This window comes from Suricata suricatta, chromosome 3, assembly GCF_006229205.1.
Source record: "Suricata suricatta isolate VVHF042 chromosome 3, meerkat_22Aug2017_6uvM2_HiC, whole genome shotgun sequence".
Classification (NCBI taxonomy): domain Eukaryota; kingdom Metazoa; phylum Chordata; class Mammalia; order Carnivora; family Herpestidae; genus Suricata; species Suricata suricatta.
The window spans coordinates 121,325,618-121,340,326 of NC_043702.1; the positions used below are offsets into that span (position 1 = coordinate 121,325,618).

Here is a 14,709-nt window from a genome sequence, read left to right on the forward strand (position 1 = left end):
CTGTTTGTCCACGATCACTTCCCGAAGTCCTGCATTGACGCCGTGGAGATCGACCCCTCCATGCTGGAAGTGGCCACCCAGTGGTTTGGCTTCTCCCAGAGCGACCGGATGAAGGTCCACATTGCAGATGGCCTGGACTATATCTCCAGCCTGGCGGGAAGAGAAGGTACTGCAAGTGGAGAACATGGAGGGAGTTGAGGGAGGAGTAAGCCAGCTTGTCAGGCCTGCAGGGCCTCTAGAGTTCCTCAGTAAGAGAGCAGCATTAGGATCGCCCCAGTCTTTCACCAGTTCATTTCTTCATTCATTCGTTGATGTATCGATTCAGTAAATATAAAGTGCTAGCCATATGCTCAGCACTGTGCTAGAAAAACTGTCATTTCTGGGGTGCCTGGGTGGCTCAGTTGATTAAGGGTCTGACTCTTGATTTTGGCTCAGGTCATGATTTAATGGTTGTGAAATCGAGCCTGACTTTGAGCTCTATGCCAGGCGTGGGACCTACGTAAGATTCTCCATCTTTCTCTTCCCCTCCCCCACCCCACCCCCAGTCTCCTTCCCTGGAATAAATAAATAAATGATAAAAACAACAACAGCGGAAAAAAAAACCCACACCGTCTTTGCCCTTGTGGCGCTAACAGATCAGCGGGCTTCTCTCCTGATCCTCTTCTGACCCTGTGCCATTGCCACTTCCTCCCCCTCCCATGATACCTAATGTCTGTAGTCAGGTGAGTAAAAGGGGAAGGAAATAGGGGCACGTGTTGGAGGGTGTTTTGGTAAATCTCTCAGCTGCGGGTGAAGCCAGGGACAGAGCCAAACAGCGTTCATGTAGATCAGTGAGGGTGAACCTGCGGGCGCTGGGCAGTGTCTGCACACGTGTTTGGTCGCTGTAAGTACTGGGTAGGAGTGCTCTGGGCACTGAGCAAGTAGAGCCCAAAGATGCTGCTAAACATCCTACAGTTCGCAGGACGGCCACCCACGACAAATTGTTATCTGGCTCTAAGTGGCAGTAATGCTGAGCATGCGAAACCCTGATACAGATGCTACTCGGTGGGAATTCTGATGGCCTGAAGGTTCCATCTTGCTGTAATGATTCATATCCCAGACTGAGGACAAAGGCATGTTAAAGTTCTGCAGTCACTGCTCTGATCCTTCTGCCACTTTACACGTAGGCTCCTGTGACAGGTGCTTTCTGGAGCGTGCGTCCTTCAGGGAGAGATCAGTCAGGTTGATTCAGTCCTGAGGGAACCTGGGGACCTTGGGCCACCTACCCTTTCTGGTCTGCCCGTTCCATAGCTGATACTCTGGCTCTCACTGGATATGAGTATCTCCCAGTAAGGGTGTGGCAAACCAGGATGCCTGGGGTGAGTCCTCTGGTGCCTGGATGGACAGATGGTGCACTAACATAGTCCTTGCAAACGGAACTTTATCTGTGTTCCACAGGTTACCTGCCTGAGGCTGGAGCCAGCGTGGGGGCCCAGGCCCAGCATAGCCAATACATGGGAAACATTTAAAACCATGCTAGGCTTCTGGCAGGCACTTAATGCATGATGTGTTGCCATTGTGACTGCTTGTCGGTCAGTGTTCAGCAGCCTGGTGATCATCTCTAACAGCCACCTTCCGGATTGTTGGAAGGCTCAGTGCTACAAATGTGGGCAGTGGTTATCCTTGGAGTTTGATGAGGCAACATGCTTTGCTTTCTAAAAAACCAAAATGAGATCTGTGTTACGGATACTAATAGTCATGCAGTAGTCCTAAGTCAAGATTTACTTTATTTAAAAAATATTTTTAAAAGTATTTTCATACATTTTTGAGAGAGAGGGGCAGACAGAGAGGGAGACACAGAATCCAAAGCAGGCTCCAGACTCTGAGCTGTCAGCACAGAGCCCAGCCACGGGGCTTGAACTCATGCACCACGAGATCATGACCTGAGCCAAAGTCAGATGCTTAACTGACTGAGCCACCCAGGCACCCCTTACATCATAATTTATTAATTATTGAGTAATCATTATCATAGTCTCAAAGCTTGCTAAAAATCGATCGGTAACATTGCAGGGTTACTCCTTGTAAAAACCATTTCCATCATAGCAAGGATTGCATCCAATTCATCAGTTCTTTCTCATTTAGCAAAATCTTTTTTTCTTGAATGTTTTAGAATTATGTGGAGTTGAAGAAAAATACCAGAAACTTCCCATTTCCCTCTGCACCTGTTCGATCCCACTCCAGGTTTTTTGACTTGGTTTGTCAGGAATGGAGCCCAGGTTCTCAAAGTATTTAGAACATTCCTAGTGTGAATCTAATATTCTGCTGGGATTGAAAATTCCTATATAGATAGACTCTTAACCAAGTAGTAATCATGCTAGAGCAGGCCCCGTTAATGTGTTTGGAAGTCTTTGGAAAGTGCTTTCAAACATGGAGGGAGATGAGATGAATGCCCTGTCTTTCCTGTGGGGTGCTCACAGAACCCTGACTGACAGCGACTCCCCTGGACAGTGACGTCAGTTCCCTTACAGGCAGACCACAGCCTCCGTGTCTTCTGTCTAACTGAGCCACTTGCAGCCACCACAGGTCACAGGGAGATGTGGTCCAGGAATGTAAATGGTGTTAGGCAAAGACTTACTTGCTTCTCTTTCCCAGTGCGGCCTCACTACAACGTCATCATGTTTGACGTAGACAGTAAGGACCCAACACTGGGAATGAGTTGTCCACCGCCAGCCTTTGTCGACCATAATTTCCTGCAGAAGGTCAAAAGCATCTTGACTCCTGAAGGTAGGAAGAGCAAAGATTGGGGAGGGTCCTTTAAATTTTTTTTTTTTGTTAATGAAAAATGCTCATGTCAGAAGCATGTAGCTCAATGAGTTGCCCCAAATTGAACACACTTATTTATTCTCATCAAACACAGAACATTTCCAGCACCACAGAAAGTCTGCCTCTTACCTCCTTCCAGTACCTCCATCCTCCTGTCAAGGATAACGACTATCCTAAGTCAGCACAACTTATTTTTGCCCATTTTTGTTGTTTATATGAATGGAATCTTATGGAATGTAGTCTTAAGAGTGTTTATTTCACTCAACATGATGTTTACGAGATTCCCCTATGGCGCTGTGTTTTTGTTGTTCTTTTATATTGCTGTGTGGTGTCATTGTGGGCCTTTGCCACATTATTTTCCATTCTCCTGTTTGTTGGCATTGGATTGTTTCCTGTTTGAGGCTTTTACAAATAGTACTGACTTTAATGTTCCACTAGATGCCTTTTGATGAAATAGATTTGCAGGTGTGTTGGGAATCTGTGAAGGCTTGTGATTGCTAGAATGTAGGTCACGTGTATGTGTGAGTTTCCTGGATGCTGCCACACGGTTTTACAAAGTGAATGTAGCAATTCACATTTCCACCAGCTTGGTCACGGTAGCTACCAGTTGATTTACTTCCACATGCCCTGGACTAGGTAGAATGTTCATAGCAGCCAGTTTCCAAATGAGGAAGCTGCAGTAAAGAGACTTTGCCAAGGTGACACAAAGTAACAGCTGGAGCTCCAGCCCGGGTCCCTGCGACTTGGACATGGAACCTTAATTGTCACAAGTTGGGTAACGTTGGCCTTCTCATTATGTAAGTATTCCATGATGTACATGTCAAGAATGTAACATCCCTGTGGAGCTGGTACATTTTCTTTCTTGGGGGTGTTCATTTTTTCTCAAAGCAAGTCTTTGGGAAACTGAGGCATGGTAAAAGAATTTGTTATGAGCAGAGAAGAGGAAGAAATTAGCTTGAAGTTTTCTCATAGTTCACATATTCCCCCTGGCACTCTTCTCCTTCTGTCTCTTTTTGTGTGGTGTGTTCTCTGCAAACTCGAAGCACTTGTGTTTTCTTAGCGCATCAGTGTCCCTGGGGCAGGGATAAGAGTGGAACCTTGTCTCCAATGTGTCCCCTGATCTGCAGGACATGACTCTTTCCTTCCCACACCCTAGGTGTCTTTATCCTCAACCTTGTGTGCCGAGACTTGGGGCTGAAGGACTCCGTGCTGACCGGGCTCAAGGCGGTGTTCCCGCTCCTGTATGTCCGACGAATCGAAGGTGAAGTAAACGAGATCCTGTTCTGTCAGCTGCACCTGGAGCAAAAACTTGCCACGCCAGAGCTCTTGGAAATGGCCCAGGCCTTGGAGCAGACCCTGAGGAAGCCTGGGAGGGGTTGGGATGACACGTACATACTGTCAGATATGCTCAAGACTGTGAAGATTGTGTGACTGCTGAGGCCGGGAAGTCTGCTCAGCTGCCTGCCAGACTGTGAGAGACTAAAGAGATACAATGCACAATATTTTTCAAGCCTCATATTTTTCTTGGTTTCATACTCAGCTGCATGTGACCTCCAGCTTCACGAGGTTGCCTGAAGATCTGGGAAAATAAAAAATGTCCTTCTCACCATGTCCTCTTTAGTACCAGTTGGGTTGATCCCCTCTGCTTCCCTATACTGTGTCCTTGAGCAGGATTCCCTGCTGATGCCTTAATGACTACACACCAAACTCCTTAGGATGGAAGACAATCAACTTTGATTGCTGGTTTGCTTTTGCTTTATCTTCCTCGTGGTTCTGTAGGAATGATCTCCAGTGAGATAGCACAGCATTCTGTGCCAAAAGACTGTAAAAAGAGCAGGATTCCCATAGATGTGAGACAGATTTGAGAGAACATCTACTGTGCCTCCCTCCAGATGGAACTGCTGCTGACGTGATCCCAAGTTTGAAGAATCTGCTAACCCGCTTTGCTACTTAGCCGCTTTCCCCAGCTCCCAAACCGTGTAGCCTAAGCTGTTCGTTCTGTTTTCAGTGGAAGGGATGCACGTAAGCGGCCGCCGTAACTGTGTGTGTCAGAGACAGCCGACTAAAGTCTCCAGTGTTTGTTTACTCACCTTCATTGAGTGACAGCTACATGTGGGACCCAGTGTAGAGAGCTGTGGTGGAAGGAAAGGTGGTTAAAAATGGCCAGAAAACATGGATTAGCAATAAAAATTAACATGTTCCAGTAACTTCCTAAGTGGTTTACTTAAGCTGTCTTATTTAATGAGATAAAGGAAGGTTAAGCCAAAACTTCAATCTAACCCCAGATCTCACTGGAGCCAGAGCATCAAGCTTGTACAACTGTAAGACTTCATATCTCCCAGTTATGCCAAGGCTGACTTAATGAGTGGTGCCATGGAAAATAACCCTTATCACCCTCGGCCACCCCAGCTTACTTCACAGGCCCTTTAAAATGGACTCGAACCTCTTGAGGTGAAGTGTATTTCAAAGGCAAGGTGTCATCCATACAAAATTGTGTTTGTCCATTGAGGAGGAAGGAAGTGAGGACAGTAGGGTTTTTGGCTTTTATCCTTTACAAAAACTTGGTGTTTCTTAGGGGATGATCTACCCCAGAGCCATGGAAAGGGAAGGCTGTGTCATTCCCCTGCACCTCAGAGGGCCCTAGTTTGGGAATCCTCCATTGTTTTCTACTCTGTACATTCATGCAGTGTCAGGATACGTGACAGAGGAACAGGGTGTGAGTCAGAGGGTCTAGTCTGACTGCTCTTCAGTTCTCTCTCTCCACTTATTCGGGTGGTACAGCTAAGCTAGGGACTTAGCAGCATGAAGATGAGGAGAGTCGTCCGGGGGAGTCAGGCAGGCTTATTGGAGAGAAGCCTCCTTGGAGGTGGGAAAAGGCCTGCAGGTGTGCCGATGGTTGTCTTAAAAACTGGGGAAGTCTGGCTGTGACAGAAGGGTGAGGCGGTGATGCGTGCCTCCAAAGGCTGAAGAAAGACCAGTGGGCAGAAATAACAGTTTGTGTATATTGCAAAATGATCACAGTAAGTCTAATTAACATCTAAGAGCTCTTTTATGTGGACGACATGCAGAAGGGCCTTTATGAGAATTTTGCCTAACTTTCGGCACATGAATTCTGGAGCGGGCAGAAGCCTGTGAACTCAGATACTTTCCAGACTAGGCAAGGAACATGAATGTGAAGTGAGTCACGCGTAAAACATAAAGGCCACAGTGAAGCCCACGGCAAACCAGAGAATAAGTCCCCCATCAAAAGGCAGCAGCTCTTCTGTGAAGTGAGGGCTGTCCTGAAGTGCTGTGCCAGCATGCTAGGTCTTTTAAGAAAAGCAGAAATCGTGAATGTGTCTGTGTGTGAATATTAAAACATTGGCCAGTTAGGAAGTATCTTCAAGTCCTATTCAACTCATGGGCAGGTAATTTGCATCTTCCACTCTAGGGGAAAGTCTGCACAGCACTTGAGACTCTGGCGTACATCCAGCTCTGAGTGAGCATAAAACAAGCAGCAAGCTGGGGTGCCTGGGTGGCTCAGTCGGTTAAGCTGCCGACTTCGGCTCTGGTCATGATCTCACAGCTCATGTGTTTGAGCCCAGCGTCGGGCTCTGTGCTGACAATGCAGAGCCCGGGGCCTGCTTCAGATTCTGTCTCTGTCCCTCTGCCCCACCCCTGCCTATGCTCTGTCTCTTGTCTCTCTCTCTCTCTCTCTCTCTCTCTCAAAAATAAAACAATGAAAAAAAAAAAAAGAGCAAGCTGATAGCTACCAGTCTCAAAAATGTTAAATTCCCATTTTGTGTTATGACCTACATTTTCTGTAATGGCTACTTACTCCTGAGCGGAGATGGTCCCACCATGCTTGGAATAGTGTATAATTTTTTTATTTTTTTATTTTTTGAGAGAGAAGGAGAGAGGGAGATCATGTGTGTGTTCCTGCTTCTGGGGGAAAGGGAAAGGGAGAGAATCTCGGGCAGCCTCCACTCCCAGCGCAGAGCCCTCTGTGGGGCTGGATCTTAGGACTGAGATCATGACCCGAGCTGAAATCAAGAGTCAACTGACAGTTGGACACTTAACCCACTGAACCACCCAGAGTGGTGTACCCCTGCGGAGTGTAGAATTTAACTTCCCAGGACCATCAGAGGCCAAGTGATGATGAGTCACATAACAGCCCTCTCCCCTTCCTGAAAGAGCCATTCTTCAACCCTGTAAAATCTGTGAGGGAGGGCTGCTCCTGCCACTTCTCCACGCTCCCGGACACAACAGTCTTCAGTGTGCCTCCAGTCTTCCAGCATGGCTCAGCTTGCTAACTGGGCCACTTCTTGAGCCAATCTTATGCGTAGACCAGTAGTTCTCAGCTTCACATTGGAGTCATCTGGTAATAATGGTCCCCACATAGATCCACGTCCTAATCTTTGTAACCTGTGAATATGTTACATTACATGGGAAAGGAATTAATGTAGCCAATGCATTTGGTACTGTACATCAACTAATAGGAAATTATTCTTGATTATCTGGGTGGGCCCAACACAATCACAAGGGTCTTGAAATGTGGGAGAGGGAGGCAGAGAAGTCAATGTCAGACTAACGCCATATGAGAAAGACTCAACTGATGGTTGTTGGCTTTGAAGATGCAAAGAACTCAGCCTCTAGAAGCTGGAAAAGAAGAGAACTGAATGCCCTCTAGAGCCTCCAGTAAGGAATGCAAATCTGCCAAAACCTTGATTTTAGCCCTCTGAGACCCCTTTTGGACATCTGCACTATAGATGAATAAGATAATAAATGTATTTTGTTTTAAGCCAGTAAGTTTGTGGTAAATCATTAGAGCAGTAATAGAAAGCTAATATACCCGGGAAATGTGTGTGATGAGAACTTTAAATATTAATTCTTAGTAACTTTCAAATACACAATGCAGTATTATTAACTATAGTCATATATAGTTAATAACTATGTAACTATACAACTATATGTTGTATGTTGCATCCTCACGACTTACTTTATAACTGGAATTCTGTACCTTTTGACCCCCTTCAGTCATTGCACCTACCTCCCCGGCCCCTGACTCTGGCAGCCCCCAGTGTGTTCTCTGTATCTGTGTGTTGTGTTTTGTTTGTTTCTAAGATTCCAGGTGTAAGTGAAAGCATATGGTACTTGTCTTTCTCTGACTTATTTCACTTACCATAATGCCGTCAGGGTCCATCCATGTTGTCTCAAATGGCAAGATTTCATTCTTTTTTTTATGGCAGAATAATATTCCGTGTGTGTGTGTGTGTGCATGTGTGTAATGTCATGTCTTCATTTTATTCATTCATCCAACAATAGACACTTAGGTTCTTTCCATACCTTGGCTATATAAATAATGCTGCAGTAAATGATGTGTGTGTATGTGTGCGTATGCATGCATATTTCTTTTTGAGTTAGTATTTTAATTTTCTTCAGATAAATACCCAAAAGAGGAATTGCTGGATTGTAAGGTGCTTCTATTTTTAATTTTTTGAGTAACTGCCACACAGTTTTCCATAGTGGCTGCACCAATTTGCATTCCCACCAACAGTGTACTATCTGGGAAACTTTAAAAAAAATATTTAGGTCTAGACCCCACCCCCAGAGATTCTGATTTGAGTGGTCTGGGGTGCAGCCCATGTATCAGACTTGTCAAAAGCTTTCTGGTGATAATGTGCAGCCAAAGTTGAGGAGCACTGAGGTGAAGGTGATGTGCATGGCTGTGTTAGTCGGCAATGCTATCTGTTCCCATTACTGGCTTAGCTCTGACGCGCAGCCAGCAACAGTCACTTGATTGAAAATGCTCTCCTGCCTTGTCTGAGAAAAAACACACCATGTTTGCTTTTACTCACAACACTCTTATACCAGATGTGTGGGGTTACCCCCTCCCCCCACACCATGCAATGCTCCAAATCGCCAACACCAACCAGGTGTCATACGATTCAATTCAAATTGGAGACTAACTGCCTGGGGTCAGTACAGACCTAGAGACTGCCCCGCTCCTCATGTGCCAGTCTCAAGATTGCTTCTGACTAGCTGGCTGTAAGTCAGAGGTTCCCATGGCCCCTTCAGGTTTGATCATTTGTTAAGGCAGCTCCCAGAACTCAAGAAAACAGTTACCTTAGACTACCAGTTTATTAGAAGGGGATATAATTCAGGAATGAGCAGATGGAAGAGATGCACAAGGCAAGGGATGGGGGAAGGGGTATGGAGCCTCCCTGCCCTTTCTGGGTACACCCCGCCAACCCTGGCATCTCTCAGAACCCGCACTCGAGAGTTTTATGGAGACTTCACCATACAGGGAATAGGTATGATTGATTGTCAACTCCATTTCTAGCCCCTCCCCCCTTCCCCAAGATGAGAGAGAGGTGGGCTGAAAGTGCCAAGCTTCTAATCACAGCTTTGTCTTTCTGATGACCAGGTCCCATTGAAGAGCCCACCTCATCAGAACAAAAGATGCTTCTATCACTCAGGAAATTTCAGGAGATTTAGGAGCAATGTGTCAGGAACTGGAGACCAAACCAATTTGTATTTCATCATATTTCACACACCTGGACACTCTCACACACCTCAGCTCTGGGCCCTTTGCGTGGATGACAGTAGGGTGAGGAGGTCAGCTTGCTGCATAGGGTGATTTTCTCCATGGAGCACAGCAGCCCACTCCCCACTACAACTGGGCCCTGGGTGTACATCCTGAGGACTGCTTGAGAAAACCCAAAGGCTTCAGTGAACCCTAGGTAACCCAGTTTTTCTCTTTTCTTCTATAGCTTGCCTTGCCATTTGGTTCCTACAAATTTATCAATAAGTAATGGTCACAAAGAAGTAGAATTCTTGAGTTTTTAATACTGAAAAGGCTATTTTTTTTTTTTTTTTTTTTGGAGAGGCTGTTCTGTGCCAGACACCATACTTAGGAAAGAGAGAGAGCTCCTGATGTCACAGAGCTCACTGACTAGTTTGGGAGGTAAGTTGCAACACATGATGAGTGTTGGAACCACATGTGCATAAGGTGTCAGGAATGCACAGAAGGTGGTCAGGTGTTTGCTGAGAGCCTTGGACCCTCACTAGAACTGACAGGAAAGAGTCTGGTCTCAAACGACTCCTTTGAAGTGATTGAAGGTGGGACCCCCTGTCTTGTTTTCCCACTGAGCTGGTTCCTGTGCTTTCCAGTAGATGGCACTAAAGATCACGCTGGAGTTTGGAGTGTCTCAGAGTTCCCCTTGGGAGAGCAGAACTCTTTCAAGGAGCTGTTTCATACATATGTTTTTCCCTCTTGTGCCTGAAGCCAGATTCCTACCTTGCCTATGTTTCTCTTTCTTCACCCAATACCTGTCTACTCTGCTTTTCCACTCTCACCCCTTCTGTCTTCCCATCCACATGGACAGATGATTCCCTCCAATCACGGAGGTCAGCGATGGGAGGGCACTGCATGGAGGCAGGGGTCATTTTGCCTCCATCCCTGATTTTAGAAGCAGTGGTGGAAACAGAGCAATGGGGTGCTGCTAATAGAATGTAAAGGAGCTTAAATCTAGGAAGTATATAAGAAATAAAAATATACCTGAGCTTGCACATCACGTTTTTAGCCAAGATGTAAGCCATTTTAATAGTAAAATAGTACATGTGGGAAAGGCTGGAAAAATATAGTTTGATTGAAATAATGGATCTGGATTAAAAAAAAATTTTTTTTATTGAGATAGAAACAGCATGAGTGGGGGAGGGGCAGAGAGAGAGGGAGACACAGAATCTGTAGTGGGGCTCAAACCCATGAACCATGAGATCATGACCTGAGCCAAAGTTGGCCGCTTAACTGACTGAGCCACCCAGGTGCCCCAGATCTTGATTTTTTTTAAGTGCCAACCTACCTGTAGTGGTTTGACTAGTAGCCTCAAAAAAGTAATGCCCAAATTTTAACCCCAGGGTCATGTAAATGTGACCTTATTTGGAAAAAAAATAGTCTTTGCAAGTGTAATTAAGGATCTTGAAATTAAATCATCCTGGATTAGGGCTATTTTATTTAATTTATTTTATTTTAGAGCACATGTGGGAGGGGCAGAGAGAGAGAGAGAGAGAGAGAGAGAGAGAGAGAGAGAGAATCTTAAGCAGGCTCCAATCTCACAACCTTAGATCATGACCTGAGCTGAAATCAAGAGTCAGACACTTAACCAACTGAGCCACCCAGAAGCCCTGAGGACTAGGGCAATTTTGATTCCAAAGACAAGGCCTTGGAAAACACAGAGGAAAAGACTATTGAAGACAGAGGCAGATGGGAGGGATGTATCCATGAGCTGAGAATGGCTAACAGCCACCAGAAGCAAGGAAAGAGACATGGAATGATTCTCTCAGAGCCTCTAGAAGGAACAACACTTCAACTGAGAATTTCTGACTTTCATAGTTGTAAGAGAGTACGTTTCTGTTGTTTTGAGCACCTAATGTGTGGTAATTTGTTTTTGTAGCTTCAGGAAATGAACACAATGCCTAAAAGGGTTTTGTCTGTGCTGTTACACAGAACCAGAGATTGTATGGTCTCTGGGCCACATGCTACCTACAGAGGTCTTTAGCCTTTATATGACATTTGATATAAAATCTGGATTTCTAGTTTCTTTTGCAAACTTGGAAGGTCTGGCAGTGCTGAGCTCATGCTCACACTTGGTGGGAACTGGTAAGCATCTGTCTCTTTTCAATCAGCCATGTTTGCTGTGGTCCCCTGTGCTCCCTTTCTGCCTCCTTCATGCCTGGCCCTGCAGGCATTAGAGTTTGCAGCTCCTGTATAGGCACCAGGGTTGGGAGGTTAAGAGACAAGATACTTTCCTTTGAATAAGGGGGAAGGAGCCCCTGATTTTATGATCAGTAGTTTTGGGAGATTTGTTTATATAGCAGCACAGTGTATAAGGTGGTTTCTGGTTGCTCAAGAATGCCACCTAAGGACCATTACCCAGATATGGATTCTAAACCATATCGCAGACCTACTGTATCGGAATCCTGATGCAGTAGAGCCCTGGAATCTCCATTTTTAAAAGCTCTGAAGCAATTCTGGTAATAAGCATGTTTTAGAACAGCTGCCAGAGAGCTTTATCTTCCAGGACTAAGAAAAACAACTAGTGTTTGTTATCCCATGGAGCTCTTTGAAGCATATTTTTATTTTTTTATATGAAAGCATTCATTATATTCAAAAAGATATTATATACTACACATGAAAACCTTACAAAGCGCAACTTTGTCGGATAGCTTCTTAAGAATGTAAAGTTAAAATTACAATGAATGGACATTTCCTCGTGAAGTCTTTTCTCAAAAAAATTGGAATGATTTAAATCATTTTGTGAAGAAGCCAAGGTTTGAATTCATTAGCTTCTTTCTATTTAGATAGCCATAAACCGAGATCATCAAAACCAGGTAGTTTCTTTCATAACATCACATGAACGAGCACACAATTAGTATTGTAGTGATATATTTTACTTATCTAGGCAATTTATTCATAAAACCTTTTTCCTCTCTGTTTTAATGATGGGTGGGAACAAGCCGCCAAGATGGTCAATAGGGCCTGTTGACCTGCCGGCTGAGCCTGTGGGGCACAATTTTGTGGGCATAGTGTTGGTTAGGTTGTGATTTAATCCACAACTCTGAAATAACAGTTTCCAGCTTTCTTCTTTAAAATAAGGCTCGGGTCTCTCCCAGTCTTCTGAGGATGCTAGCAGACGATTTGAAGGAATGAGTAAGGAAATGTGAAGGTATTCACAGAAAGTTGTTACAGCAAAATGAAGTTACCATCATTTTGATCAAGGAAGGTTCTATACATCTGGCAAGTCTCCAAAGCACTGCATGTAGATTCAACTCCCAAGTATCTTATTAAGTGATTTCTTTCTTTGATAAACATTTTATGGATAAATGTTCAGTGCCATGAGCCAGGCAGTGAATGAAAGTAAAAATAAAAGTCTCCTCTCGCAAACCTTGTATTTTGATGATGAAAAATGAAAAGATAGCTTTATTAGTATGTGGAAGGTGCTTTTCATAGAAATCATGATTGTTATGTGAGTTATATTAACATTAATTTTTAAGGTACCTATGCCAATATATCCTGCAGAAAACCGAGGTTGAGCTCGCCCAGGATGCTATTCGTTCACAGAAGCCAGGAAGTACAATTTTTCAAGTTACGTGTCAAGGGTACCTTGACATTCATTGCAATGTTTGCTTACCTAGTGCTCTCCTTATGAGGGATATTCTTCTCATGGCCACTTCAGCATCTACTTTTCCACTGAGAGAATGAATGAGCCTCAGGCCATTTGGAAACTGGATAACTGAAAAATTTCCTACAATGAACTCTCTGAATGGGCCAAACCATTAACCCATCTTCTGATTATCACATGGAAGATCCCAAGATTAATACTACTCAGCCCAAGATTAATACTACTTTTAAATTCTGCCTCCCCCTGGCATAGCACAGTCATGGCAGGGAAGGCTGGTCGATGAGTTACTTGTAAGATTAGAATGGTACCAGGTCATTCATTCATAAGAATGGACTAGAATCTGGATCTCCAGGGTTCCCGTCTAGTTCTTTCTACCGTCTGCCATGCCATCCATTTGTTCTCTTTGAGCCCAAGTTTGGAATCCTAGCAACATGAAGATCTTAAAATGTAATCTGTTTTGCTATCCAATCAAGATAGAGGAGCTGAGAATGGTTTTGATGCCCTAGCAGAGAGTGCTCAAGAAGCCTACGAGGTGACATGGGTGTGGAAAGGCATTGTGAAAAAGTTGTGTCTATTACTACCACCCACAGCTGCGGTGGCTCTGCCAAGCAGAGCTCAGCCCAACCAGAGCTAAGACATCGAGGACACATTCCAAAGCTCTTCTCCCTTCGTAATTAATGTTAGCCCTCTCAGGTTTTCCTGAGGACCACATTCAAATCATTGAAATGAACGTATTTGACTGTGTTTAGAGAGCCCTGCAGTCTTTTTAAAGGCCTTTTAAAGGTAAACAGTTTATGAAAATACTAAGAACATGTACACAATCTTACTTTCAACATATCTGAAAGTGATGAGTAGTGAAGGCAACACTCTAAAAAGCCAGCATTGGAAGCGGGGAGAGGGAGCCATGATCACAAGATAACTTATGTTTTCCTAACGTATGCTCTTAGATTCCTGTCTTAAAAAAAAATGTTTTAATGTTTATTTATTTTGAGTTAGAAAGAGAGGGGGTGGCAGAGAGGAGAGAGAGAATCCCAAGCAGGCTTGGCACTACTTGGGATTCTACGATCCTGATGTGGGGCTCAAACTCATGAAACTTGAGATCATGACATGAGCCAAGACCAAGAGTTGGACACAACTGACTGAGCCACCCAGGTGCCGCTTAGATTCCTGTCCTTTTTTTTTTTTTAATTTTTTTTAATGTTTTTAAATTTATTTTTGAGAGACTGAGATAGCACGAGCAGGGGAGGGTCAGAGAGAGAGGGAGACACAGAATCTGAAGCAGGCTCCAGGCTCTAAGCTGTCAGCACAGAGCCCGACACAGGGCTCGAACCCAAGAACTGTGAGATCATGACCTGAGGTGAGGCTGGACGCTTAACCGACTGAGCCACCCAGCCGCCCCTAGATTCCTGTCTTATAGAGAAAAATACTTACTCAGAGATCATTGTTTCTGCTTGCTTGTCACAATGAGCTCTTTTTCCAATGGATGTATCCCAGATTTCCTCATTCCTTCTAGTCCGCAGGTACGAGTGAAGTCACATTTACAGTAATGATCTTGAACATCGTGCTCCCACTTACATCCCCTCCTCCCTCCACACACCCATCAGTCCTGGCTTTTAGCAAGGTTTTCTTCTCAGCCTTGTCAGCTGAGGGCTGGCTACCTACACCACTGTTCCTGCTTTCTCTCTGAGAGAACTGGTCTGTCTCTGGGCACTCACGAAGCTGCAAAACACTCAAGATGTTGAAA

General features: G+C 44.6%; 1 protein-coding gene across 2 annotated transcripts in view; it reads left to right on the forward strand.

Moving 5' to 3' along the window:
• The window catches only part of EEF1AKNMT (eEF1A lysine and N-terminal methyltransferase), a 12,687-nt gene extending 7,678 nt beyond the window's left edge, over positions 1-5,009 (forward strand). The window contains exons 5-7 of one of the 2 annotated variants that reach the window (XM_029935041.1): positions 1-166; positions 2,632-2,763; positions 3,959-5,009. The exon at positions 1-166 is cut by the window's left edge and continues 19 nt beyond it. In XM_029935041.1, the coding sequence (XP_029790901.1) occupies positions 1-166; positions 2,632-2,763; positions 3,959-4,233 (573 nt within the window). In that variant the 3' untranslated portion in view covers positions 4,234-5,009. The remainder of the gene's footprint in view (positions 167-2,631; positions 2,764-3,958) is intronic. The other variant, XM_029935040.1, reaches the window with a different exon arrangement.
• Positions 5,010-14,709: the final 9,700 nt, after the last annotated feature.